The sequence below is a fragment of the Rhopilema esculentum genome, chromosome 5, assembly GCF_057945365.1.
Source record: "Rhopilema esculentum isolate cy_ngs chromosome 5, ASM5794536v1, whole genome shotgun sequence".
Taxonomy (NCBI): Eukaryota; Metazoa; Cnidaria; class Scyphozoa; order Rhizostomeae; family Rhizostomatidae; genus Rhopilema; species Rhopilema esculentum.
Genome location: NC_142819.1, coordinates 8,680,087 through 8,705,535, shown reverse-complemented (window position 1 = coordinate 8,705,535; position 25,449 = coordinate 8,680,087). Strand labels below are relative to the sequence as shown.

The 25,449-nt window shown below is 35.6% G+C and overlaps 1 protein-coding gene across 1 annotated transcript; it reads left to right on the top strand.

Moving 5' to 3' along the window:
- The first annotated feature begins 1,870 nt into the window (after nt 1–1,870).
- LOC135690021 (uncharacterized) lies at nt 1,871–24,364 on the top strand. Its single transcript, XM_065207426.2, has 17 exons — nt 1,871–2,210; nt 4,921–5,014; nt 7,479–7,604; nt 8,239–8,310; nt 8,807–9,016; nt 9,987–10,109; nt 10,463–10,510; nt 11,041–11,200; nt 11,860–12,046; nt 12,447–12,531; nt 13,323–13,467; nt 14,052–15,301; nt 18,826–19,561; nt 19,816–20,021; nt 20,499–20,630; nt 21,499–21,590; nt 22,603–24,364. Exons 1-17 carry the CDS (start codon nt 2,191–2,193, stop codon nt 23,096–23,098), a joined length of 4,182 nt encoding a protein of 1,393 aa, XP_065063498.2. The 5' UTR covers nt 1,871–2,190; the 3' UTR covers nt 23,099–24,364.
- The last annotated feature ends 1,085 nt before the right edge of the window (nt 24,365–25,449 follow it).

The following is a 25,449-nucleotide window of genomic DNA, read 5'->3' as shown; positions in this document are numbered from 1 at the left end:
CTTTAGTTTACTCAAATTTGTGCTTTTTTCAAAGCCATTGTCAATTTTTGTACCACCAAAAGATGTTTGCATACAGTTCTCGGCACTGTTTGGTGAAAGCGAATAGAATTCCATTTTTACTCATGTCAATACTGAATTAAAAAACGACCAAAACATTGTAATTCATATCTGAATTTCTTTTAAACAAACCGTTTTAATCTGGCCAGAGTAGCAAATATTTAAAATGTAGGTCATAATCTATTCTGTTTGAGAAGCCCGGATCCGCCAAGACGTTGCCAGTGGTTACATGAAAACCATTGCCGCTTCTGTAGACAAGTTAGGACCATATTAGCGATGTTTTGCATCGAGAGGTGTTATGCATTAAGTCTTTTATTTTTATTTTTCTACTTGATGTACGAAATCATTTACAGAACTAAATGCAAAATTGGCTCCACCAATTCAAAAGGTTTTGACTAACCATGTCAGAGGCGTCGCGACCGAGGGGGGGGGGGGGGGTGGTAGGGGTGTCACAACCCCCCAATAGTATCTCAGTAGGAAATTTCAGGTAAAATATTCTCGGTGGAAGAATCGCTTTGGGCATTTCAGTATGTCATGAAATTAATAATCAAAAGATCAAGCAAAGATAGTTGCTCTGTTGGTTAAATATGATATCCCTTGATATGAGTGGAAGTAAATAAAACTAATTATTTGAAGACTTAAATGTTTCTTGTTGGCACTAAATCAAAAATCCAGGCCCTCTTTAGGTTTGTGACTTGTGTCCATTCGCCTAAAGTCTCTCGGTTGTAGCGTCAACTGCAATTCACTATGACCTCCAGATTTTTTTTAGCAATTAAAAGGTATGCTAAATTGGAAAGAGGGATCTAAATTGACAACCAGTGCTGCTTGTTATCTAGCTTTAGAGGTAACTGAAAACGTGGTATTTTTCAAGACCACGGCGAAATTGTACCAATTGTTTCACTGTATAATTCCACTGGATATATTTTTTCTTGTAACTGTAAAATTTCTTGCGTTCATGTTTTTCTGAATATTCTGAGTATTTCGATATCCTCAATAAATTTCAAGAAATTGACTACTGGTTTAGCATGCTTATTTTCTCTTTTTAGGGAAATTTCAGCGTAAAGATATAAGTTTGCAAAATTTCAATTTGTTGGATGCTATTTTCATTTAGGTGTTGCAAACTTTTCTCCTGGTAGTGTATGTAGAGCATAAAATGCACGATATGAAGAAGATTCAAAGATTAAAGAAATTTTGGACTTATGTGTATTGTGAAAAAGAAACATAAATGTATATTTACAGTTTTTTATTGTAGCAAAAAGGCTCCTGCACATTACTTAGTTGTTAGGAAATAATTACTTAGGAAATAATTGTTAAAATCGGTAATTACGAATCCAGTAGGGTGTTTATCGTTGCTCCAGTCAATAAATAAGACTTTATAGTTTTCCATTAAAGCAACGAAAATAAGATATGTCAGAAGGAAGAGATACAGGATAGGCTGTCCACTCGATTCTGTGAATCATGCAATGTGTGATGTAAAGGTAATAAGCAGAAACAAACCAAAATGACGATAAGAATATAATTGGAATAGAATATTGAAAAGCAGTGCTAATTTATGATGGTGAATAAGTCCTGGTCAATTTTTTCGTCGGCCGTGCCAGTGTTACTGCCTTGTTTTCTGGTCTCTCCGAAAATTTATATTAAGATAGAGGGTTATGCTTATTTGGCGTATAGTTGAAAAATAATTTAATAATTGCGCATTCAAATCGCAGATTTTTGGTTAATGGGGATTATAAAAAATCAATGACCTGATGCATCCCGCGAAATCCCGCGCGTAATCACGCATTGTTATGGTGTTAACTGTCATGGTAACGCTTCATAACTCATGGAGACATCGCAAACGAGACTAGGCACATAAATGTTCACAACACACCAGCTGAAACTACAACTCCTTGCATTAAGTTTTCTTACGTTACCTCTAATGAGTTATTTTACTGTTTAAGTAAGCTACAAGGCCACAACTGTGAAGAATTTTTGACAATACCATGTGGAACCGTGCAGTCAGATTTGCCTTTAGCGGGTTCAAAAGGAGTTTAATTATTTGAGCTTTAAACATTTTCTTGTGTCGCCTGGTTGCCCAGGATTTGCGAAAAGCGATAAAACATCGTTTTGGATTGCCTTTTTACAGACTGAAATATGAGTCATTTGGATCCAGGGTATGATTCGTATTTTTTTCTCTTAATTTTGCCCATTTGAATTGTTACATCTTTTAGTTTTAAAAAGGTTACAAAGTGCGAAATAAAATGACAGAACAAGCGGAAGCGTTTGCATTTCTTATTAGCAGTTCGAAATAAAACTTACAAATTGATTCATGCAAAGGATAGTCTTGTAAAATCTGCGAATTGTTTGATAAATAAACTTTATTTTATTATCGATATCATCGACTTATTCAGAAATGATGAAACATTATTTTTCATCTTTTTTGTTTGTCGTTCTTCTGGAATCTGAAAGCAGATGCAACGTCGAATCTCAATGGATTCAAGAAATGCGCAACTGGTATGACGAAAAGGTCGAGGGCTAGAAAAAAGGATTATGGTTGTTATTAGAATTAGTCAAACTAGCCAGACTGTATGTCTGGTCTCCGCGGTTGTCGCCCTAACTCTCCACTATAGTTGATGGACCGCCCAGGGGAGACACACAAACTTTGAAAGTTCAATCTATTGAAATTCAACTTTAAGTATCCAAGAATAAATCGAAAAACCCAAAATTATCAGCTAAAATGTTCTGATGAGAGCCAAAAATATAAAACAACAAAATCTTGTTGTTGACCAAATAAGATACAGTCATGGTAATTTGCAAACTAAAAACACATTAGCAAGGTAATTTGCAGTTGGGATTTAAAATTTACAGAACTCAGTTTAAAAACACACATTTGTTACCTTTATTTCTGATTTTGATATGGTTATGAGATAGGTCTGCATAGTCTTGTCAATTCATTGTCTTGCATAGTCTCCACATAAACTTTTCCCTTTTGAAATCAATAAAAGACTATAAATTTTTAACACATAACATCAACTTTCACAAAATCACACAGACTGCTATTAAAAAAGGTAAGATCTGTTTCAAAAGGATATAGATCTGTTTTTCTGTGTTCAGACCTTTCCCTGTTTATCACCAATGAAAAGAATGCAGGGGCGATGCCAAAAAGATTTTTGGACGGCTAAAGGAGTGGTTTTTGCCGACAAAAAGGGTGTGTTCAAATACTCTTATATGATGCTTTTACATGTGTTTGTTTCAAAGTTCATACTATAGTGCCATACTTTGAAAGTTCAACTAGTATAGAAATGTCAAATACATTACAATTGTTGCAAAAAAGTGACAGGAAGAGTACAAAAATTGCTTCTTTTGCCTGACAAAATCTTGTCAACGGACAAAATGTACCAACGGACAAAGTTTTGGGGGGTACCTCACCCCTTCTCTCACTCCCCGCAGCCTCCTTTTGGCAATGCCCCTGAAAGAATGATCTACAAATGAATGACCATTTTTCTGTGAATAAAACCAATTTGGCTGATAGCCCTCTATCTGAATACATGTATCAAATATTTGTAGCTAAGTGCTCCTTCTCAAACTAGCCCTCCCTTTAATTTAGCCTTAATAATTGATTGATTATGGATCAGATCAAAAATTAATTTTTTTTCAATGCATTTCCAATGTGTTTCATCACTCAACTTATGTGTACAGCACCAAAGACAACAAAGATATATCTGATCAAACATACACAGATGTTGATGATCATTTCTTCATTTTCCAAAGTTTTTACTTAGAACTTTAAGTATTTCCAGCAGGTTCTCAAACATGCTGTTTGTCTTCTCAGAGTTTTTTGTCAAAACAGAGTTTTCTTAAACACAGCTGTATATCATCAGTGTCAAAGTTTTCATTATGCATTAGGAATATGCTATGTATAGTCACCGAACTTGAGTATTGAAACTGCAAAGTTTGCAAAATTTAGAAAAGTTAAGTATTGAAACTGCAAAGTGAGAATTTCCTTTTCAAAAAGAAAACTGCATTTTTTTGTTTTGCAAAACCAATTCTCAAAATCACTGTGAAGAGGAATTATCGTTTCTTAAAAATCCTCCCCTTTTTCAGAGAAGGAGAATAAATTGCTTTTGTTTTTCTAAGGTAATTTCCCGAAACTAAGCAAACCAATAAAAAACATAAGACAAATCTATCTGGCTGATGTGTCAATAAAATATTGATTCATTTATGACTAGTTTATTCAGCAAAACCATTATTCTAGCATTCATAGACATGTATGGAGACAGCTAGCTCTAATCAAATAATTTGCTTTAAATAGTTTCTATTATATGCTACTTGATGCTTCTAAGTTGCTATTCTGAATCAGACTACTGTATATTTTCCATTGTATATGTATAATGAATTCAGTTTGATCACATTGTTTGTTTCTTCCGTTTTCATTCAGCTTTAAACTTTTGGTATTAACAGTAACAATTTTATTTCAACAGAACTTAAGTGGCAATAAAAGTCAGTAACTTTTATAAAAATTATCGTTAAATGAAGAAATCATTAATTGTTATTGTTAATAAATATTAATTAGATGGACCTTTTCTGCTGAGAGATTTTAGCAAAAAGTTGATATGCATCAAGGCTTCATTTCTCATACCTAGACTTTTAACATCTTCTAAGAATTATCCCAATTTCTGGCTTTTAAGTTCTATTAAAAGCTATTTAATCGAAAATTGACCTATACACACAGGTTTTTAGAATTGAATTCTAAAAATCTGTGTATAGGTCCATTTTTGATTCTCTCAACTATTTTTTACAACTTTATCTCATTTTAAATAGAATGAAGGGAACTGCTTCTTTTCTGTATTGAAATTCACAGAATGTCATTACTTTTTTCTTCAGACCCTTAGCCAAATACAACAGCTTGCAAGATAAGCATCTGGCTGGCTACTTTGGGAATACAAAAATGAAAAAACACCTTGTGAAGTCTGGTTTGGTGAGCAATTTTAGATTTGTTTTTATCACGAAAAATGAGCATTATAATAATTATCACCATCACTGTCATATATAATTGATAGTAAAGTTAATCTAAAATTATAACACAAACTATAGGAGAAAGATATATAGTGATTGATTCAATTATCTTCGTGTTTATCTTTGTAAGTTATGTTGATCTTAGTGACCCAAATAAGAAAGTGATTCAATGAATAAATTCAAATATGACCTAATTCAGGTCAAATTTTGAAATGTTATTTTGGCCTCTGCTGTTTTAGAGTTGTTTCTTTAAAACAGACTCGCAACAAAAATTTTCAACTGCAGCCCATAAGGAACTGTAGAGTGAGCTGGCACCAGCAAAGAGGCTTTTCAAACCTTGTTTTGCTCGAATTATGTTAAATATAGTTCTATTTGAGTACTTTTTAGCCATGTCAAACAGTTCAAGCTACCAGTTCTTCTAATAGTAATTGATCACTCAGTTGTTTGCGTTGGCAATCCTTTTTTTGACCTCTTTAAGTTTTTATATGACGTACGTTGTCACAGTTAACTATGGTTTAATAAGCCTCAGAGACAGAATGGCTCTAATACAAGACAAAGATCACTGCTTACGAATTTCCGTTGCCACAGCGTTGATCTCTATATTCGCAAAAAGGAACGCTAGATGCTTAAATAATTAACATGTTGCATAGTTAATTCATGATAGGCAGATAGAAAAATTTCGTATTTTCCAAAATTTATTCTGCTTTTTGTTAAACTTTAATTTATCATTATTAAGTGACTTCGACTGCTCAAGAGTAGAATCCACAGATTTCTTTATCCTTCTTTCAGATAATGCCCTTGACCTGAGCTCGGAAATTCGCCTCGGGAAAAATTGATAACAATGTCGGATTTAAGTTAAACACTGCTTGGTGACCGTCATGTTTTTTGGGTTATGCTCGAATTGATTGCAATGTTTGTACGTCATAATAGCGAATATAATATAATAGCCAGCACGGCGAAAAAAAACATCTTTATGTTTCGACATAAATCATTGCAATCACCTTTAATCAAAATTAGAAAATTAGAAATTACCAGCTTCAGGGCCCTTCAATCCAAATTTGATAATCAGTAAGGCGGCATAATCAGTAAGAAATATTTTGTTATTAATTGAGACATCATCGGTTATTAATTAAGACGTTTCGACTCTAGCTAGAGTCATCTTCCGTTAATAGTAGAATATAATAAAAATTAACTATAAATATGGATAGCTTTCTATTGCTGTTACTTCTTTTCAACTTTGCTTTATGTGTCTTTAATTTACTTTCTCGGGAATGAAATACCAGTGCGCCCTCAGAAAAACTGACATAGACATCAGAAGGTCAGTCATGAGGCTACGTTCCCACATAATCAAGAGCGAGTTAGGCCGTTGGTGCATCGGCGCAAATCGCTCAACCTACCATAAAAGTGTTACTAAGGGAAGTTACACAATAACCCCCAAATGTGATTGATAAAGGAGAGGGAATGGAAAGGAAAGCCTCTTTTCCCCACTAATAGCCGATGCACCAGTCCTACCTAATAGCAAAGAAAACGCTAAATAGCATAAAAGATGCCTAAAGGTATGACAGGTTTTAACGATGCCATAAAAGAAACTCAACACGCAAAGCTATACTGAAAAGGCATTTTGCATAAAGAAACAAAATGAGGGAGGGAGGGTTGGGAAAATAAAACACCCTACTTGTATTGTGGCTTCACCAAGCAAGGGTGAGGCCCACGCTATGCCAAAACCTTAAATGCCCCTAGATTAACCTAGGGAATGGAAAAACGCTACGAGACACACATCTAACCCTAGTTTTACAAATCAAATTCCCAGGAGGCCGAAAGACTCCCTCATAAAAACTGCTATAGGCATTGCCCATAAAACTAGTAGAGCCGCTACAAGAAAAACGCGAGGGAACGTGGCACAGGGGACCATAACGAATAAGTAATAACAGCAATCTCAAGCGAATTAATTGAAGCTCAAAAGCCCCACGTGAAATTAAATCTGATTAAATTAAATTTAATCATCATTATGAATAAATTGCTTTGACCGTGTTATTGTTGAATATGCCTTGATAAACAAAAAAAGAAGAAAACTGAAGCAAGTTGCAAATTACCTCACGTTTATAAAAACGCGGGCCTTGCGTCTCTAGCCATCTCTTAAAGCTAACCCACTGTATGAATTAACTACAGTATCACTCACACTATTATTCACACTGGGCCTTTTCTCATTCACACTATTTTACTTTGCATTATCAGAGTATGAACATGGTGTTGACCTTCATGTTGCTGTCAATGTCACTTGCAGGTGTCTGTAACCATTTGGAATTTAGGCCTTAAGTGTTTTTAGAGCAGAGCCTGATTCAGGCGTTGCTTCTTGCTGGAGTGCCGTGTATTTTATGATTTAGTTTTGCCTTATATTTTACCGTTGATAATGTTTTTTAAATCAGATTAAGAAGAATGGAGAGATTGTTGATAACAATGCCTATAGACTGAAGATGGCGAAGAAGGAGCATAAAAGTCACGTCAGGGATCTCCTAGCAACAGCGATTGTACACAAAGCACTGGACCTTGAGGTACACTGATTTCGTTTAACGCAATAGATAACTCGATATTCTTATAACGGATTCTTATGATAATTTCGTGATGTTTCTTCACAGTTATATTCTTTGCATTTCCTCCAAATGTCGCAATAAGTTTTGCATATCTATCTTTTTGATCACTTTCTTAGCTTTTCTTAAGTAATTTCTCTTATCCAAGAAAAGGCAGGTGAAACTTGCCTAATATGAGCAGGTGGATGTATCGTTTGGCAGCTTGATAACTTGTAAAAAACAATTAAAAATATTATCAACATAATATTCCTGAATAAAATCGATACTCGCCAGCAACCCAAGCGCATTACAACTTATCCAATAATACACTCAAAGAATCCAGTCGTCGATCAAGCTTTCGTCTTTCTCCGCTGAAATTCTGTTTGTTAAATTTGCCTAAGATTAAAAAAATCTTTTCCTGCAGCAATTAGCATTTAAACAAAACTTTTATCCAACTACTGGAGTGATGACATGCTATATTTGGGCTTTGATGGGATTGAGTTTTGGAAAGTAGGGGTCAGGGTAGGGGTGTTAAGAAGTCATGGAAAGATAGTCTTTTAGAAGGGGGCCTATGTTACGTTAGTGGCGTTTTTCATATGTATGTATCTTTGATTTAAAGAGAATGAGGCAATACGAAGTAAGAAAAAAACTCGACGAACTGTACAAAGTAGAGCTGGTCAAGAGAGTAAAGGTATAATCATTATGCTTCTGTTCTTTATACTTTGAATTTTTCATATCGGAAATTGTTAGGTCATATATGTGTGTGTGTAGGTCGTCTTTGGAGATTTTTCTTGAGACCAATATCGTCTTGTTTTAACAAACGCTCTTTTTAAAAGAATTTCCCAAGACTATGATTTTTTAAAACAGTTCTTGGAAGACTTTACTATAGCAAGTTGATACGGAGTTTTTAAGGTTCATTAATCATTTGTAACACTTTTTTCGTTTCATAGGATCACTTTTCATGCAACTTATCATCAATTAACAATATTTCTTCGGTTTTTGCTTTATTGTTTAATGTTCAAAAAACGTGGTATATTATGCAAAATCATTTTTAATTTTGCTGCCTGGTATGGTTCTATTTTGAATCAAATTGTTTGTTCTCAGTACAGTTGCTGATAAACGCCTTAGCTAAATAACTATGTATTCTATTTGTAATTTGAAATCTTGTTTGTTTTTGTTTGTCATAGAATGAAACATCAAGAAAAGGAGATGAAGATATAATTCCGTTATTACTTCCGCGACCTCAAACTGGTGCCAGACCTCGCAGTCATCCAGGGTCAGCTGAACGTAGAAGAAGGGAAAGTGACAGCAGTTATTCTACTACGGAAGACTCGTATGAAAAGGAGGCTCTCCCTGATATAGAGTTCGATAATCAGAAACGGAGGCTGTTTGCTAAGGTTTGTTTTAGATTGTAACTTTTTGATCAAGGCAGCCAGATATAGTTTCTATTCACGATCTTTGTCTGCGATAAGGAAATTGTCATGTCTTCACTTTGCTCATCTAATTGTAATACACCGGCTGTATACCAGTACTGAAATAAAATTAAGAGTCATTAACCTTTGTGTGCAAATAAAATTTACTTTCTTATAGTTTGAATCGTTTAAAGAGATGTAATTTTCAAACCGATAACAATTAAAATAGGCTGAAAAGGGTTTCTTTATCGCCATTACATCAAAAAAGATTCGTATATTTTCACTACTTTTCCTGTTATTGATTTCCCTAGCTACGTTTTAGTTTTTAAATGTTAATCAAGTCAATAAAATGCCTCAAATTCTATTATGGCATCCAAAAAGTTTTGCTAATGCAAAAGCAGCTCTAAAATGGAAAAATAGCTCTCAATTTTTTGTTTCCAAACTTTTAGCTCGCCATGGTTACTCTGATTATAAAAGGCAATCAACAGATATAAAATTGCTTAAGCAACCTGTCAATCAATATCAACCAATCAATAAGCGTGTTAGATGTATCACATTAACTGATTGGCCAATTGTTGATTGACAGCTTTTGATGAACTTTAAGTCCCGAAATAGGTAACTGGTGTCCTGTTTTAATTTCTTGTCAGCCAGGACGAAATGTGTTTATTGTTTGTTTTGTTCCTACCAACGAGTTTTCAACTCTCAAGCGGATCACAATTTTCTGTTAAATTTTATTTAAATTTGATTTAGTCTCAAGTGCCTCACTCCATGCAGATTTTTTTTGAAAAGAAAAGAACGCTGGGGAACAGATGATGTATTTTATATTACTGTTATAAAACCAATATTTTAAAGCAACTCGTTAAAGTATTAACATTAAAACATTATTTATCGCTAAATTACCCTCATCACGAGTGACGACGTCAGAAACTCGTCATCGTTTGATGTGTTTTCGCAGAGTGCTCCTCCTGAAGGTCGGGCAGCTAGAATTGTTGACGATGATAACACTCCGTACCAACGGCGCCATACCCACCCTCATCCACCTCGGAAAAAGAAAGAATCAAGAAGAAAGGTCCCCAGGGTATGGTTTTCATTGTTTCGATTTCATTTGATTTCATCTACCTTTTTCATTTAACTTCTGCTCTTTATAAATTATTCCAATATCTATTTTGAATTCATGATTTTTGCTAATAAACAGAGTTTGCTAATATGAAAGAAACAGCCTTTTTAGTAATATTATTGCTGAAAACAGTATGATCTTTTGTTTTTATTCTTTCTCTGTTTTTAACAAGCAACTATGTAATTTTCATACCAAATAGTTTTTTCACTTGACTCTAAATTTTAAATCTTAAGTAACCAAACCTATTTTACAATAATATTTCTTTTGTTTAAAGCCATTGGACGCTATTGACCGGGCTTTCTTGATTTCTTCAGGGGCTGATTTTGGCAAGAACAGATACTGCAATTGCACACAAAGTTCAGGTAAAGTACCTCTGATGCCCTGATTTCTACATGTTATAAGCTGCAGCCAAGTAATAGATGTTTTCGTTTACTGTGCACTTTTGTTTGTTCTGCAGTAACATTTTTTGCTTTCTGTAATAAGTCAAAAAGAGGTTTCATTTAGGGGAGACCGAGGCTGCTCTATTGTGACAACTCTGTGAAATGGTGCGTGACATTTATTTTCTATGAACCACCGTTTCCAAGCCTCTTCTCCTCGTAATTTTGTTTTGGAATTGATCGGCTTAGGCCCTTTGTCACTATGAACCGGAATTTGGTCTACCGTTTCCATGCAACGTTTGGTGGAATGAAATTTGATTATGTCGATGTTTAGCTAAGCACATTTCGACACCGATTTGCGACATTGTAGTTGGGGCAAGTTTAAAATAGGGCAGCAGATTTCAAAAAAGTTATTGCACCCTGAAAAGTTTACCAATTGTAAACCGCTGTTTCAAGGAAACCTGGTTGAGTCAATTTTGCTAATTATACTGAAATTCCCCTCTATTTTCATTTAGCTTCAATCACTAGCTGAAGTTACTATTAAGTTTGTTGGACCACAACTTCACTTGACAAACGACATGTTTTCAAATCACAAGCTGCATGAAGTCACTGTCCTGCAGCAACATTGTGGAGGCAGCACTCTGTGCGTCTTCAGGGAATTGCTTCCTCCGACAAGTTAGTACTTTTCAAAATTATACATCATCTGTGTATTGATATGATGGATTTTTAAACTTTCAATAAATGTGTATTAATAGTTTGCAATTATGTTTTTATTCAATCATTCACTCATTCATCTACTCATTCATTCGTTCATCCATTCATTCATTCTCTAGTTCATTCATTCATTCATTCATTCATTCGTTCATCCATTCATTCATTCATTCTTTGGTTCATTCATTCATTCATTCATTCATTCATTCATTCATTCATTCATTCATTCATTCATTCATTCATTCATTCATTCATTCAAGCATGGTAGCCCATTCAGCAATGCTGGTTTACCAAGAGCCATACATCTAAAATAAAAGAATAACTAACATAAGTTAATGTGGGCCAAAATGAGACATGTTTGGAAAATATGCTTGGAAACTAGTACTTATGTGTATTCAAGCACTTGTAAATTTGTTCATGACACTGATAAATTTTTTGATCGTTCACAATATGCAAATTGCCGACATAGGTCATCTTATTCGACCAAACCATCTTATTGCTAATTGGCAGTACCGTCTTCGATTCCCTACAATTATACCAACCATCTTTTAAGGCCTATTATTATTGGACTGTCTCGTTTATTTTCCTTCGTATTGCCTAAAGCATGACGTCATATTCTTCAGCCTCGTTTACGTTCATATCACGACGGCATCGAGGTGCTCCATTCGGTTTGACGATTTATATTGATGGTGTCCAGGACATTCGCGTTAGCAGCTGTTGTGAGTATAAGCATAAGCCTGGATGCAAACTTGGTGGCAAGAATGCCAAATTCGTCTTTGTTGGCACTACTGGAGCAGCCCCGTGCTACAAGTGAGTGACGTCATGAATTAGTAACATATTTTCTTGAAAGATTTTTTGCTTTATTTGAAACAAACTTTAAGTTCGAGCCATATCTTGATCTTCTGTCGATTATTCTGCAAGAAGTCACTTTGCTAAACTGCTTCTTAGTGCGCATAATTTGCACATTGAAAAAGAACTGGATTTTCTCTATAAAACCACTCAAATTAGGCCTGGTTCTAGAACTACTGGATTTTGTAATGACGGCACCTTCATAGTATTTCCACTGCATATTCTTACCAATCATGAAATTGAATTTCTCTCCTTTGAACTTATGTTTCTGATATTATGTTTTGATTGTCCTGAACACATGATAATTTTTGAAAATTTTAATATTTTCTCCACCTTGCATGAAGATATGTATATTTTGCAGATGTCAAGTTGCGTTCTCCGTTGCACAAGAAGCCCATTCAGGGAAGAAATCTTCGAGAAAAAGATCATCGTCTTCAAAGAAAGAGGTAAAAAAAATTGCTATTTTGCCGCATTTCCCAATAAATGGAGAAGTGTCACCTGAAAGAAAACTTTGTCAGCCTTATCACAACCGGCTTCGTGCTCTTTCTGCCGCCTGTGAATCATATTTCTGATGAAATAGGCTTCTTTTTCTTTAAAGATACCAATACAAAGTAACCCCTTGTATTTACACTAACCTACAATCCTTGCCAAAATTGTTCGAATACTTGCGCAAAGCTGAACCTTTTTTTGAAAAATCCCCCCCCCCCCCTACCCTCCATTACAATATTGTTCAATTGGGCTGTTTTAATCCTGAAAGTAAAATTTCTTCACTGAAAGTTGTATGAAAGTATTGAGAAATATATCAACATTGTACGGGGGGAGGGGGTCGAAATTTTTGAAGCGGCAGTGATATTTTGGTAAGGTAGTTTTAGACTTGCTTTATTTGCATGCTGCAGTGGGAAGGCGTTCCAGTTATTTTTGGCAAGGATTGTAGTTGCATATTAGCCCAGTCAAATGAAGATTCTTTCCTGCTGGACAGCATTACAATATGCCGGGTATTACCAACTTTTCCTCTATGCGATCTTTTGTAAAGATCGTGTCATTTCCAACTTACGCGTCTGGCTTCCTTTTCTTTTAAAGTCTTTGAAACTTCTTAAGCAGTAGAATTTTTCATCTGACCCCAAGAGGAAGTAGCTGAAAAATATTTAACCTTTTGAATCTCTTCAAATTAATTAACGCAATATGCTGTTTTATTGTTTTCTTGATAAAACCTATTTTTATGTTTTTTGCTTATCAGAGCGAGCCAGCAGCTGATGACGTCACTTCCAGTCCTCCTATGGTAGTGGATATTAAAGTTAAAGAGCCGGATGATACTGAAGAGAGTAAAGAAGATGCTCCAAAAGAGGAAGATAAGGATGAAGAAGAACCCGTTGAAAGGCCAGGTAACTAATATGAGTATAATAACTGTTTGTTTTGAACTTATTGGTTACCAATGTGTTGATATTTTATTGAGCACCGAACCCTGTCGATCCAGGTTAGTCTAAAAAGTACATTGTATCGATTTTGCTGCTACCGATATGGAAGCAGTAAACACAAACATCAGTTCTACTTTAGGAGTAAGGTTGCATTTTCAGCTTTTAAATGTATATCAGTTTTTGATTGTGTCTTATCATTTGAGAACCAGCTGAAGTTGTGTAATACCATAACTTTTTATTGCCAATGATTGTAAATTACCTACGACTTTTGCTTCAATGTATCAGTTTTTTGTCTTTCTTAATACTGTATAATGGCCACGAAGGTAATTTTGATGATAATTGTTGCTTGTACTGAGCTCCAAAATCGAACCATTGAGATCATTCGTTATCCTTCAGCAAAATAATATGTTGTGCCAATGAGTAGAAAATGGCTACAAGGTACCTGTTTTAAATTTAGGTATGGTTTTAAAAATGTGCCCATTCCTTTTAATGATCCTTTTTTAGTTGATCTTTATTTATTTGTCATTGATCACGCCTTTTTTTGGCTCCAGAATCTGCAACGAAGAATGATATATCTACTCAAACCGGCGAAGATCTTGCATCGTACGCAGAAGAACAAGGAAAGGTGGAAGAAAAAGACGAAAATGATGAAAAAGAAGGAGAAGAAGATGGAAAAGAAGAACAAAATGATAACAAAGATGGTGAGGAAAACGATAAAGAAAAGCCTAATGAATACGATGATGATGAATTCGAGGTTGAGAACGAAACAGAGACTGATAAGGAGCAAACCGGTGATGATGAAAAACTTGGAGAGATTGAAGAAGATAAAAAAAGTAATCATTCTCACTCGGATTCAGAATCTAGTAGCTCTGATAGTGAAAGTGAAATTGAAGAAGAAGAAGATGGCCGAGAGAAAGATAAGAAAAATGAGCAGAAAGAGAATGGTGATGAAAAAGAAGAGGAAAATGTTCACAGCGATTCAGCTAAAGAAGATGACGTTGCTGAAGAGACAATGAAGGAAGATGTCGATGAAGAAACGAAAGACGAAACTGCTTCTGAAATTGAAGATGAAACAGTGAAAGATGAAGCAAAAAGTTATGCTGATGGTGAACACACCAAAGAAGTTTCAGTTGCTTCTGATGTTGAAGAAGAAAACAAACCGAAGATTGAAGAAGAATCAACGCCTAATATTGAGGAAGAGAGTGCAAGAAAAGATGACACGTCATCTGAAATCGAGGGAGAAGGTCAAAGAAAAGGTGGCACTTCATCGGATGTAGAGGAAGAAGATAAAAAAAAAGACGACACATCATCTGGAGTGGAGGAGGAAGATCTAAAAATAGCTGGCACGTTATCTAAAGTAGGGGAAGAAGATGAAAGAAAAGGTGACACGTCATCTGAAGTAGAAGAGGAAGATGCAAGAAAAAACAGCACATCTTCTGAAGTTGTGGCAGAAGATTCTATAAAGCCTGACACATCATCTGAAGTAGAAGACGGGAGTGGAAGAGAAAATATTGCATCTCCTGGAGTTGAGGATGAAGATGATTTAAAACATGGCACATCATCTGAAGTGAAAGAAGCAACATTAACTGCTGAAGAAGACGACGGAGTCCAGGTTCAAATTGAAGTTGCTAAAGAGCCAGGTGAAGAGGTTGCTGGAGATAAAAATAATACTGATTCAGAAGATGAGAAGACTGAAAGCCTCAAAAGTGACACAGAATCTTCTTCATCCGAGGATGAGAAGAAAGAGGACTCCAGTTCCAGTGAAGATTCATCTCATTCTGAAAAAGAAGAAGACGACAGGGTAAGCATTTTCTGAAGATACAAAAGGCACACTATCTACATAGAATTGAATGATGACAAGATTTCATTAACGGCTTGTATGATGATGATGCGTGTCTCATACGAAATCAGGACCCTTTCGATGATAAAAAATCAAATATATACTGTTTCAAATGTTCGCCAGCTTAAATCGACAGATCTTACCATCAGCAAAAGGTTTTTTGTTAGTAAAGATTCTTAATTTTACTGGCCTGATTTGCAAGTTTATGCAATATGTAGAACGAGTTTTGTTAAGCCGCAAGTCAAGACAGTGATCATCTAAGGAATATTTCCGCTACAATCTTACTATTTTGAAACGAAGGCTTGTTTGACGTTATTACATAGCTCAGTTAACCAGTTTTAGATGTACACTGTCAATCATCAGAGGATTATCACGTGATACTATAATTAATTATTAGAGAGCTTGAAAGTCTGTAATTCCACTTAGCTATTAAAAACTAATTTAAAAAATCTTTCAAAAAGTTGAAATCTTACACATATTTCTATATTACTTATCATCCGGCACTCTATAAAATCTAAAATATCAAATATTGATCAAAAATAAAAAGAAGGTAGCCAAAAAATCACCTAATATTAGTGTGTGTGAGACTTATTTTGTTAAAGATAACTTCACCTTCTACCTTGCTTATTCTTGCTTGCAAAGGTGTATTGAGCTGCACACACAGAAAATGAATCCAAAAAATGATCTGTTATGGCTAGACAACATTTATAAACTTAATTTAAACTCGATAAAAACACCATCCTGAGTTTAAATAGCGATTCTTAGAGTTCTTTTGAATTTTAAAACCCTGATAACCGATAATTATTGTTGTAATTAATTTTGCATAAAATCTTAAACAAATTGAAAGTAAAGTTTATTTTACTTCTAAATTATCATAATTTGGTTTTACTTTAGTCTGTAGATGATAATGTGTTAAAAATGATAGTTCATGTAACCGAAATTGATAAACTCATTGTGTTCTTAAAAAGTAATGCAAGTGTTCCTAATTTAGGCTCAAAGAGCTCTTAAACGAATTTTCTTAATGTAGTCATTCTCAAACTTATAAATTTAATTACAGATTAAATACTATAGATTAAATTTAAGTAAAAAATTCAATACATGAATGATAGTTGAATTGTAATGTAATCTATTTTAAATCTTTAACAGTGACAAAGGGATTTAAAGACTTGATTTAAATCTCTGCAGTTGAAATCCTTGACTTCTTTTTTCTGTTCAACTCTATTCCAATTACCCCGCTTAAAAGCGCATGCAGTTATAAAGAGTAATTCACGATTTTATCATTTTTCATGATGCGGAAAAACTATCCAGATACAGGCGCATGCGCTGATAAAATTTTTAACAATGAAATTGCACGAGTAATGTTTAAACAACAGAAACTAGATATTTTAGCAGTTATTCAATGTCAGCTTCCTCAGGATCCCAGTTTTGTTATCAATGATCATTAATACTACATTCAGGTGTTTTCGTCAAAGCTGTCTTTCATTTCACTCAATTCATGTGGACAATTCATTAAGTTTATACTCAAAGAGAAATCCATTTAGGGTTTGATTTAGGGCCTGTTTATATGAGATAATTTTTCCCACCTCTCAGCCCATAATCTGGCAGGTGGGATGAAATCATCTAATGTTTACATGCAGATTCTATCCCACCTTGCAGCCTGTGTGCTGACAAGTGGGACGAAATTTGATCACGTTTATATGAACGTTTCATCCAATCTTCCAGCCTCATCACACCTTCCAGCGTTTATATGGAAAAAAATTCATCCAGCCTCATTGAGATCCCACCTCTCATGCAGTGGCATCTCACTTAACTGGGCTGGCTTGTTTGCCATATAAACGCAAAAGGAAAAACACAAAGGATTCTATAGAAGAGTAGGATCTGAACGGAGTCCCTGGCACTTTGTAACTTCATGCATATGAACCGCGAAGAGAGCAGCATCCAACAAATTTAATATTAGTTCACCGGAAATGAAGTGTTGGGAAAGTCCTGAAGTCGAAGATGTGATCGCCACATCTATATCCCTAGTAGGTCTTGATGAATTTAAAAACTATTGTAGAAGTTCGAAATACTGATAATTTATGCAACACAGTTTACCAGAGGCTCGTCAAAAGATTATTTTTTAAGCATAGCATCCATGCTTGCCTCTGGTCCATCTAGAAGCTAATTGGAGACTGGTGGAAAAACTGATGACGCCTAAAAAACAGAAGTTGATAGATGCTCTACCTTAAGTGAAAATCCCCCTTAAATGAGGACCCCCTCTCTGCATGGGAGTACCCCCTCTATGCATGTTAATTTTAAAGTTCGCAATGAGCTATGTTTTGTTTAATACTTCTATTGTCAGTTTTTGAAAATGGCCTTGAAAAAAGCAAACATTTTACAACATACTAAAAGCTTTTTCGTCTGACACTCCTCATAGCATAAAACATCAGAATATGACGCTCTGAGGAGTGTCAGACGAAAAAGCTTTTAGTATGTTGTAAAATGTTTGCTTTTTTCAAAGCCATTTTCAAATTCTGTACCGCCAAAAAATTTTTCACATTGTCAGTTGTACTGTACTTTGCCGAGTAATAAGTAGGGGATCTCTTTTTCAGTGTAACTTAGGTGGTTTAATTTTTCTGATGCGATATCTTTGTGGTATCTGGTTGGTTATCCCATTAAGAAACCCAGTTCATATGCTTAGGTCAAAACACCAAAGAATAAATCGAATTAATTAGTAAATCTTTTTCGTCCCACGTTTCGTTTGTGGTCGATGGTAACACTCTATCGTGATAATTAATGTCAGTATCTTTCATAAAAAATGACTCAAGATAAAAGACAAGTTTTGCTTTTCGTTGATATTATCATTAAATTATTTCATTTCATTTTTGCAAATAAAGCAGCCAATTTGATTAAACTAAACTGAAGTTGGAAATTTCAAACTCCAACCAGTAAAACGTCCTAAACCTGGTCAGTGTTAATATAAGGCAAAGGTTTGTAATAAATTATCATAATTTAATAAATTCTAATAAATTATCATAATCTAATATCATTCAAATGCAATTCAAGAGCACATACTTATCCATGGCAGTATTTCTCATGGCTTAGAGCTCATCGCAAGGCAACCCTTAAACTGAATTCATTTTCTCGAGTATCTGAATCCTAAATAATTTAGAATTATTGGAATAAACAATTGAATCGTTGGCAAATTCTTATCTTCAACCATTGAGTTTTAATGTGTTATTTCGTTAACAATATGAACCAGGCAATTTTCAGTAGCCTCTTGTTTCCTATATGTTTCCCTTTTGTTTGAGCTTTTTCACAGTATCCTACGGTAATTTTTTTAAATTATATTCTTCTTTAGAGGTTATCCCATAATTTTCTTCAATTTTGTTTGGTTCGTTTTAAGGAGGGGGGAAAAGATTTAGAATGGGTGATCTTGATACTTCAGTTATATTTATTAATTTTTATTAATTGATTTTTCTATAAGGTTAGGCTGCATTTTGTAGGGCCAGGCAAAAGAAAATAGTGAAAAGCCACTTGACGATTCCGATAAAAGAGAGGAGAATGATACCGCCAAGGAAGAGGTTGACGGGCCTAAAGAGGATGCGAGTGGCAGTGAAGTAGAGCAAGTGAAGGCAGAAGATGATGTTGCATTGAAAGTTGCAGAATCTGATGAGAAAGAAAATGATGCCCCTCTTGACGATACAAAGGGCAATCTAGAAGAGAATCCACAAGAAAGTGAAGAACAGAAAATTGATCCAAATGAAGTAGAAACTGAGGAAGCTTCAGCTGATTCTGAGATTAAAGGTGTCAGCGATGTTCAGGCAGAAGAGAAAGAGAACACAGGGGAAGAGGGCGAACCAGAAGAAAAGAAGAAGGACGACACTGGTACAGCAGAGCAAAATGGAAAGATTGACGAACAAGAAGATCAGAAAGAAAAAGAAAGTGAAGGAGACGACACTGTTGCTGATACAGAAGGCGATGTTGAGAATAAAGAAGGCACCGAAGAAGATGGCAAGCAGGCTGGAGAAGAAGAAGTTGCTCAAAGCCTCGAGGACGACGATAAATCTAAAAACGAAAATGAATTGGCTGATAACTCATTTGAGGAAGATAAAGATGGCTCAACCGAGAAAGAAGAACATAATGAACCAGAGAATGCAACTTCAGAGGAAGGAGAAGATGTTAAGAAGGATAATTTGGAAGAAGAGGTGCAGGAAGAGGAGGAGAAGGTTGTTGAGCAAGGTTTGTGAAACGGATTATTTATTTGTTACAGTGGTCACTAGTGAGCTTATTCGTGGACATAGATTATAGTGAATAGATGAAAGTTGATACTTACTTCTTTGATGCGAATGCCATTTTCTGTATTTTTTGTACTTGAGAGGCATCAGAAACGTCCTCTTAACTGAAATGGGGCACTGTACCGTAGCGGAAACACCTTGCTTTTACTGTTTCAGTACCTTTAGTAATTTCGTTGATAAATACTTCAAATTTTGTAGAACTTTTGAATGAAATGGAAAAGATCAAAGAACTTTCCGATAGCGAAGGACTGGATAAAGGTAATGATCCAGATGGCATTGAAAAAACCGGCGAAAATGATGACGCCCCTGCAGAACCAAACACAAAACATGAAGGGCCTGTTGCACCTTTGATCGAAGGTACATCTGACATGGAATTAAGCAGCGTTGCACTATCTCCTGATCAGGTGAGCACCTCGAGTTCATAACGCCACGCCACAGTTAGCTCTATTTGCTGCGTCATCTATTAAAATGGAAGCCTGTGCTACCACATATACTCAGTGCTGTGTAGAGCAAATTCGGGTCTTGCTGTTAGAAAGTAATAGATACAGTACATATGAGAGATCATCTCAAGTTACTGATTCCCCCCGTACAAACGTATGCTTATACAACCCTTTCCATCTAGAGTGAACTGCTTTTTCTCCTTTTTGCCACTTTTCTCTTTATCTCTTCCTTTGTTTATGCATAGTCAATACAAGGGAGGACTATGGTTTATGAGACCCCAAATCTTTGCACCTAGTCTTAGATGTGTTGAATATTGCCATTTCTTTTTTCAATAAGATCTAGATTATACAAATAAATTTTTCCTCTGCTATTATACCAGATAAAGCGAGCGTTTTTGTATATTTCGATTTATTTTAATCAGTGTAAAAATTTCCATGCAGGTGGAAGAGATTTCAACTGTCTTAACAAAGAACTCCGACAACGTTGACAGCTTGTCCTTGCGGAACGTAGCATTCAATGACGAAGACATTGGCAAGATCAAAGAAGCTGTGAAGAATGCAAAAAATCTTAAGGTGAAATTTCTACCAGAAATGCCTACTTGTATTTAGAGTTAACAGTTTGTAACTTGCAGAAAATTTAGGAGCAATCCTTGCAAAAGTCTTATTACACTGCACTTAATTTTTGAACTTCCATTACATCTCCGTCTCTCTCTCTGAAAGATGTTTTTTATACAATGTCAAGAGGTTCTTTATGGACAAAAGGAATTATTTTTAGAGAGCTAAGATATTCAACTCTACAGCCAACATTTTTCAGGGGAGAGGGGTTGCAGCATCAGTCTTTTTTTCCTGAAGCAATTATTTTTTCAACAAGACAACACAAAGCAACAGAGCGTTACAAGGACCTATCCATGGACTGGACATTTTCATATCATTGTCCTTTATGTTAAATCTACGCATGAAATCAGCGAACTGTTCTTGTTTATATTATGTTTTACATTGTGTTTAACTTTTAGGATAAAGAAAAAACGCTTTAGTTGCTACGAGTCTAAAGATTGTCCAGCCGAAAATTATTCTGACTTCTTCTCGCAGCCCTTACAGGGTTTAATGGTCATTTCCCTTGCATATTCCTTTATTCCATACATATTTTGTTTTTCTGTCAAACGTTGTTTGATCTCTGAACGCCAAATGAAACGAGGGTCGAACCTGGAAGAATCTGTTGTTTGTTCCGCCCAATCGATTGCCTTCAAGCATATATTTGTTATGTCCTTCTGTGTTCAGCTGGTATTATCCATCTTCTATTTCAAGTTTAGTTCATAACTCCCTTTTTGTAAAACAAAACTGCCGCAAAAACAGAATCGATTATTGACGCACAAGCGAAACCGAATACCTTTCCAGCTTTTCATATCTTAGAAATGACATCATCTTGACTTTCTCTCCTCAGATGCTCAATCTCAACCTGAACAGCGTTGGCCCTGCAGGAGCAAAGCACCTTGCTGAACTTATCAAAGAGAACCAGAACCTGAAGATGCTAATGTAAGCAAATTTTGTCTTTTATTGACTTTTTATCTGTGATATTTTGCTTACGTTATGTTTCTAGTTTTTTGTTACTATTGAGGCAAAAGTAAGTGAAATAATTGCACAGCAATGCAATAGTCTGCTGTAACTGCTCGACTAAGGGTAATGAAATGGCAAAATACACTTCGTGATAAAGAAAAACATTTGCCTTGCATACTTTTGTTGTATACCTGCAACTTTGAAATTATTCCTGAATTGAAATGTTTTGCAAATTGAAGCAAGCCAGAATCACTGTTGTTTCGTGACGCATTGTACGGTATTTTGGGAAGGGCTGGAATCGCATTGGATCCTGGTCCCACTACTTTTGTGAATTTCTGTCACTCCATTTGTGGAAACTGCATTGAAGAATGGTATTTTTCTAACAAAATCAATGGATTTAGCATGCCAAAATAATGTTTTTTATTTTAACTAGTTTTCTAGTTTTAACTAGAATCAGTATCAAAACAAAGTATTAAAGTATACTTTTCTGTTGTAATTTCTGTTTAGAATTGACACAAAAGCTCAAAACTAATACGAAAGCTCGAATTTCAGCTCTGCAACCTTTTTCGCTGGTACTAAGGTCCAAGGGAGTATTTTCTATTCCTAGGCTAATGTTATACCAGTGGTGGAAACTGGGGTTGTAATGTTTTGGACACAACATTTCGCGGAAATAAATTTTCACTTTTCATATTCTACTAAGGTTTCCTTCAATTTTGTTCCAGTTTATTAATACCAACAAAACGACGAGAACAATAAAATCAGAGTATCCGAAAGGATTAATACGAAAATTTCTCTGGAAAATTCAGCGAGAATAATCTTTCGCAATTTTCCTACTTTAGGAACTTTCGCCGATCAAACTTTCGCGATTTTTAGGCCAGGATTCGCAAAACGTGAAACTGTCTTCCTGCGAAAGTTTTTCCCTTATAATATGTCTACTATGTCGTTTACGCCAGTGCAAACTTGGTCATTGTTCCATTTATGCATTTTACAGGCTGCATGGCAATCAGCTTGGTGATGAAGGCGTCACGTACATCGCAGAAGCATTGGTTGGTGATAAAAACATTAATACTCTGGATATTGGGGACTGCAAGATAGGTGACGGAGGAGCCTTGAAGATAGGCCATTTGCTTAGCAACAATGAGGAAATCACGGATTTGAATCTAAGTGGAAATTTGATTGGCAAAGCAGGATGGGAAGCGATTGCCGAAGGAATAAGAGTAAATAAATCGCTCACGACATTATCCGTTGATTTTAACAATCTTCTTGATGAAGGAACCGAGATTTTGTGTGAAGGAATAAGGGACAATTCATCGTTGAAATCAATAGATTTTGAAGGAAACAAGATAGGGGATATCGGAGGCAGGAGGATCTTAGCTGCAGTCAAAAGCAATAAGAACATACGAGATGTGACCCTGATGCCTTCGAATGACATTAGTTTGGAGCTTCAAGAAGATATCAAGAATGTTTTGCGAGAGAGAAATCAATGAAGGAACAAGTTTGATCATGGGGCTTTGTGTAATCATACAATTGTTCAGTGTTAAATGTTTTTTGCAAAAGATTCGAATTAAGCAGCTAGGCTTGGGCAAGGGCGGCAGAGGTTGCTCCCTTTTGTCCTTATTTTGGGGAAAAGTTAGGAAGTAGGATGTCAATTTAAGATGAAATGACTCATTTACTGAGTGCGTTGACTTAAAGGTTAGTTCAAAACAGCTAGACATGTCAATATCTCAATTTTCTGTTGGATGGGGGAGTTTTCTGTAATGGCGTTTCCATAGAATCCTTGCATTCGGCTATTTAATTAAGTTAATGTTTATTTAACCTTGAGAAGTCCAGTTTTCTTCTAAATAATGTTTGCAGCAATGGAGGTAATAACACCTTCCATTTTTGGAGGTTCCTATGCTTGTAAGCACAAACGGATGTTAGGTAATGCTATTTAACAGTCTGCGCATAAACCGAGAAGAATTTGTTTAGAGTTTTACAAAGTCCAGAATTTTCGTTGTTTCTCTGACAAAGATACTTGGCACCAATCAGTAACTGTCCACTGCTTTACGGCCACCGTTACTCGTATCTTATCCTTTTCAATCGCCTCGGTTGATGCCAGCTTCATTCAAGAAGCAGTTCATTCTTCCAAAAGACTATAGAAGTGCGTCCAAAACCAACAATTCCTAGGGAAGTTGGAGGTAAACAATAGGGTTTCCGCCAAAGTTGTACGAGAATTCGATGGGATGATTTTCTTCCTCTATTTTGTATTCCAGTGTCGTGCTACAAACCTTGAGTCCGAAGGTACCGTTTCGTTCTAAACCATTTCCCAAGGAGTTCGTTAACTGGGCTAATTCAACCTCCAATTCCAACTCCCATCTCTGTATTTGTAATCAAAGAATCGAATGGCCAAGTTCATTTTTGAGAGGACCCTGAAGAGAACTTTCTCTGTATTCGAATAAGAAAACGAACTTACATTAAAGGCCAACTCCCCTTACTTATCCATTTGTTTCCATTCTCCCTGCATGCTCTCTAGGGAGGTGATCACATGCACCGCAAAGTGTTGATTTTTATCTGTTGCATTATTGAAACATTTATTTCAATGAGAATAAATATTGATATTGGTGTCGCCCCAATTTCACTTCAATTTAGAAACTTTGCTTGCTGATCTACAGAACTTACAACATTTTTTTAAATTCTTCTGTATGTTGATATAACAAACAAGGTTGTAAATATTATACACTTTCTTTTTATGAGAACCAGTAAATTTAAGTTCAGGCTGACTGTTCTTTTATTTTTTCGAAAATCTGAGACTGGATTTTTCTTAATTTGTTCTTAATTTGATAGCGTGTAAGCAGTGCAAGTGCTAGCTTTTTCACTATAGAGAGGTGTTCAGGCCTCATTTGGCAACAAAGTGAGTGAAACAACTTTCATTTGCCGACAAGTTTGAATATTCACTGAAAAAGCATCCACACATGGCTAAAAATCCTCGATTTTGAGAAAGAACGTTGTAGAAGCTCAGCCTCAGCTTGTTCTTAATTTGTTCTCAACTTTTGACCAATTTTGAGGCTGGTGTTCTTATAAAAATAGAGTGTAATTGTCATTCAAGCGTTGACAGAGTCAGGTTCAGGCAGATTTTTGGATGTTTTCTAATTATGAAAACCAATCTGTCCATCAATGTGTTTTGTTGTTTTTTATTCATGATCAGTTCTTCGCGTCTGTTGTATCTGATTTATTGTAGCAAATGGTTTACAGTGTTGTGTTAACTAGAGAGGCATAGACAGTACTGCAAAGAGCTGGAGTTACTTGGCATGTCTAATCACGCAATTTTTGTTATAGATTGTAGTATGGTTCACGGAAGCCGTGGCTTGTCTGCCCTTGGAGGGGGGGGGGGGGGCAGGGACGTGGGCCAGACCAAGAGTTATGCCCAAAGACGCCCAAAGCATTCCATAAATAGGGGCACATGCAAGCGAGAAAGGAGCCCCTTCTGTGTGCAGCAAATAGGCACTTAACCTCATTTTCTGAAAAGTGGTGGGCATGTCCCCCCCTGTGCCCCCAGCTCCTACGTCTATGACTAAATCAACTACAATACCTACTTGCATATTGTTAACTATGATTATACGCGGAATGATAAAATTAAAAAGAAGGGTACATTGTGCCCGGTTACATTGGGTTGTGCCAGCACAATCTGTGTTACCAGGTTCCTTTTTTCCATAAACTTGACAGTTTATTGCCTTAACTTTAGTAAAGAAGTATCCTTGTCTATAGGATTGGTTCTTTTCATTTTGTTTTACATCGCAATCATCATAAGCAACGAGTCATAAGTTGTCAGTCCTTTATGAAAACTTGCGAGTATAAGTTG

What these genes read in the sequence shown, in the direction of transcription:
- LOC135690021 (XM_065207426.2), top strand. Translation starts at nt 2,191, where the DNA reads ATGAGTCATTTGGATCCAGG. An exon ending in AACGGAGGCTGTTTGCTAAG is followed by an intron (nt 9,017 to 9,986) that starts GTTTGTTTTAGA and finishes GTGTTTTCGCAG; the next exon opens with AGTGCTCCTCCTGAAGGTCG. An exon ending in AGAATGCAAAAAATCTTAAG is followed by an intron (nt 20,631 to 21,498) that starts GTGAAATTTCTA and finishes TTCTCTCCTCAG; the next exon opens with ATGCTCAATCTCAACCTGAA.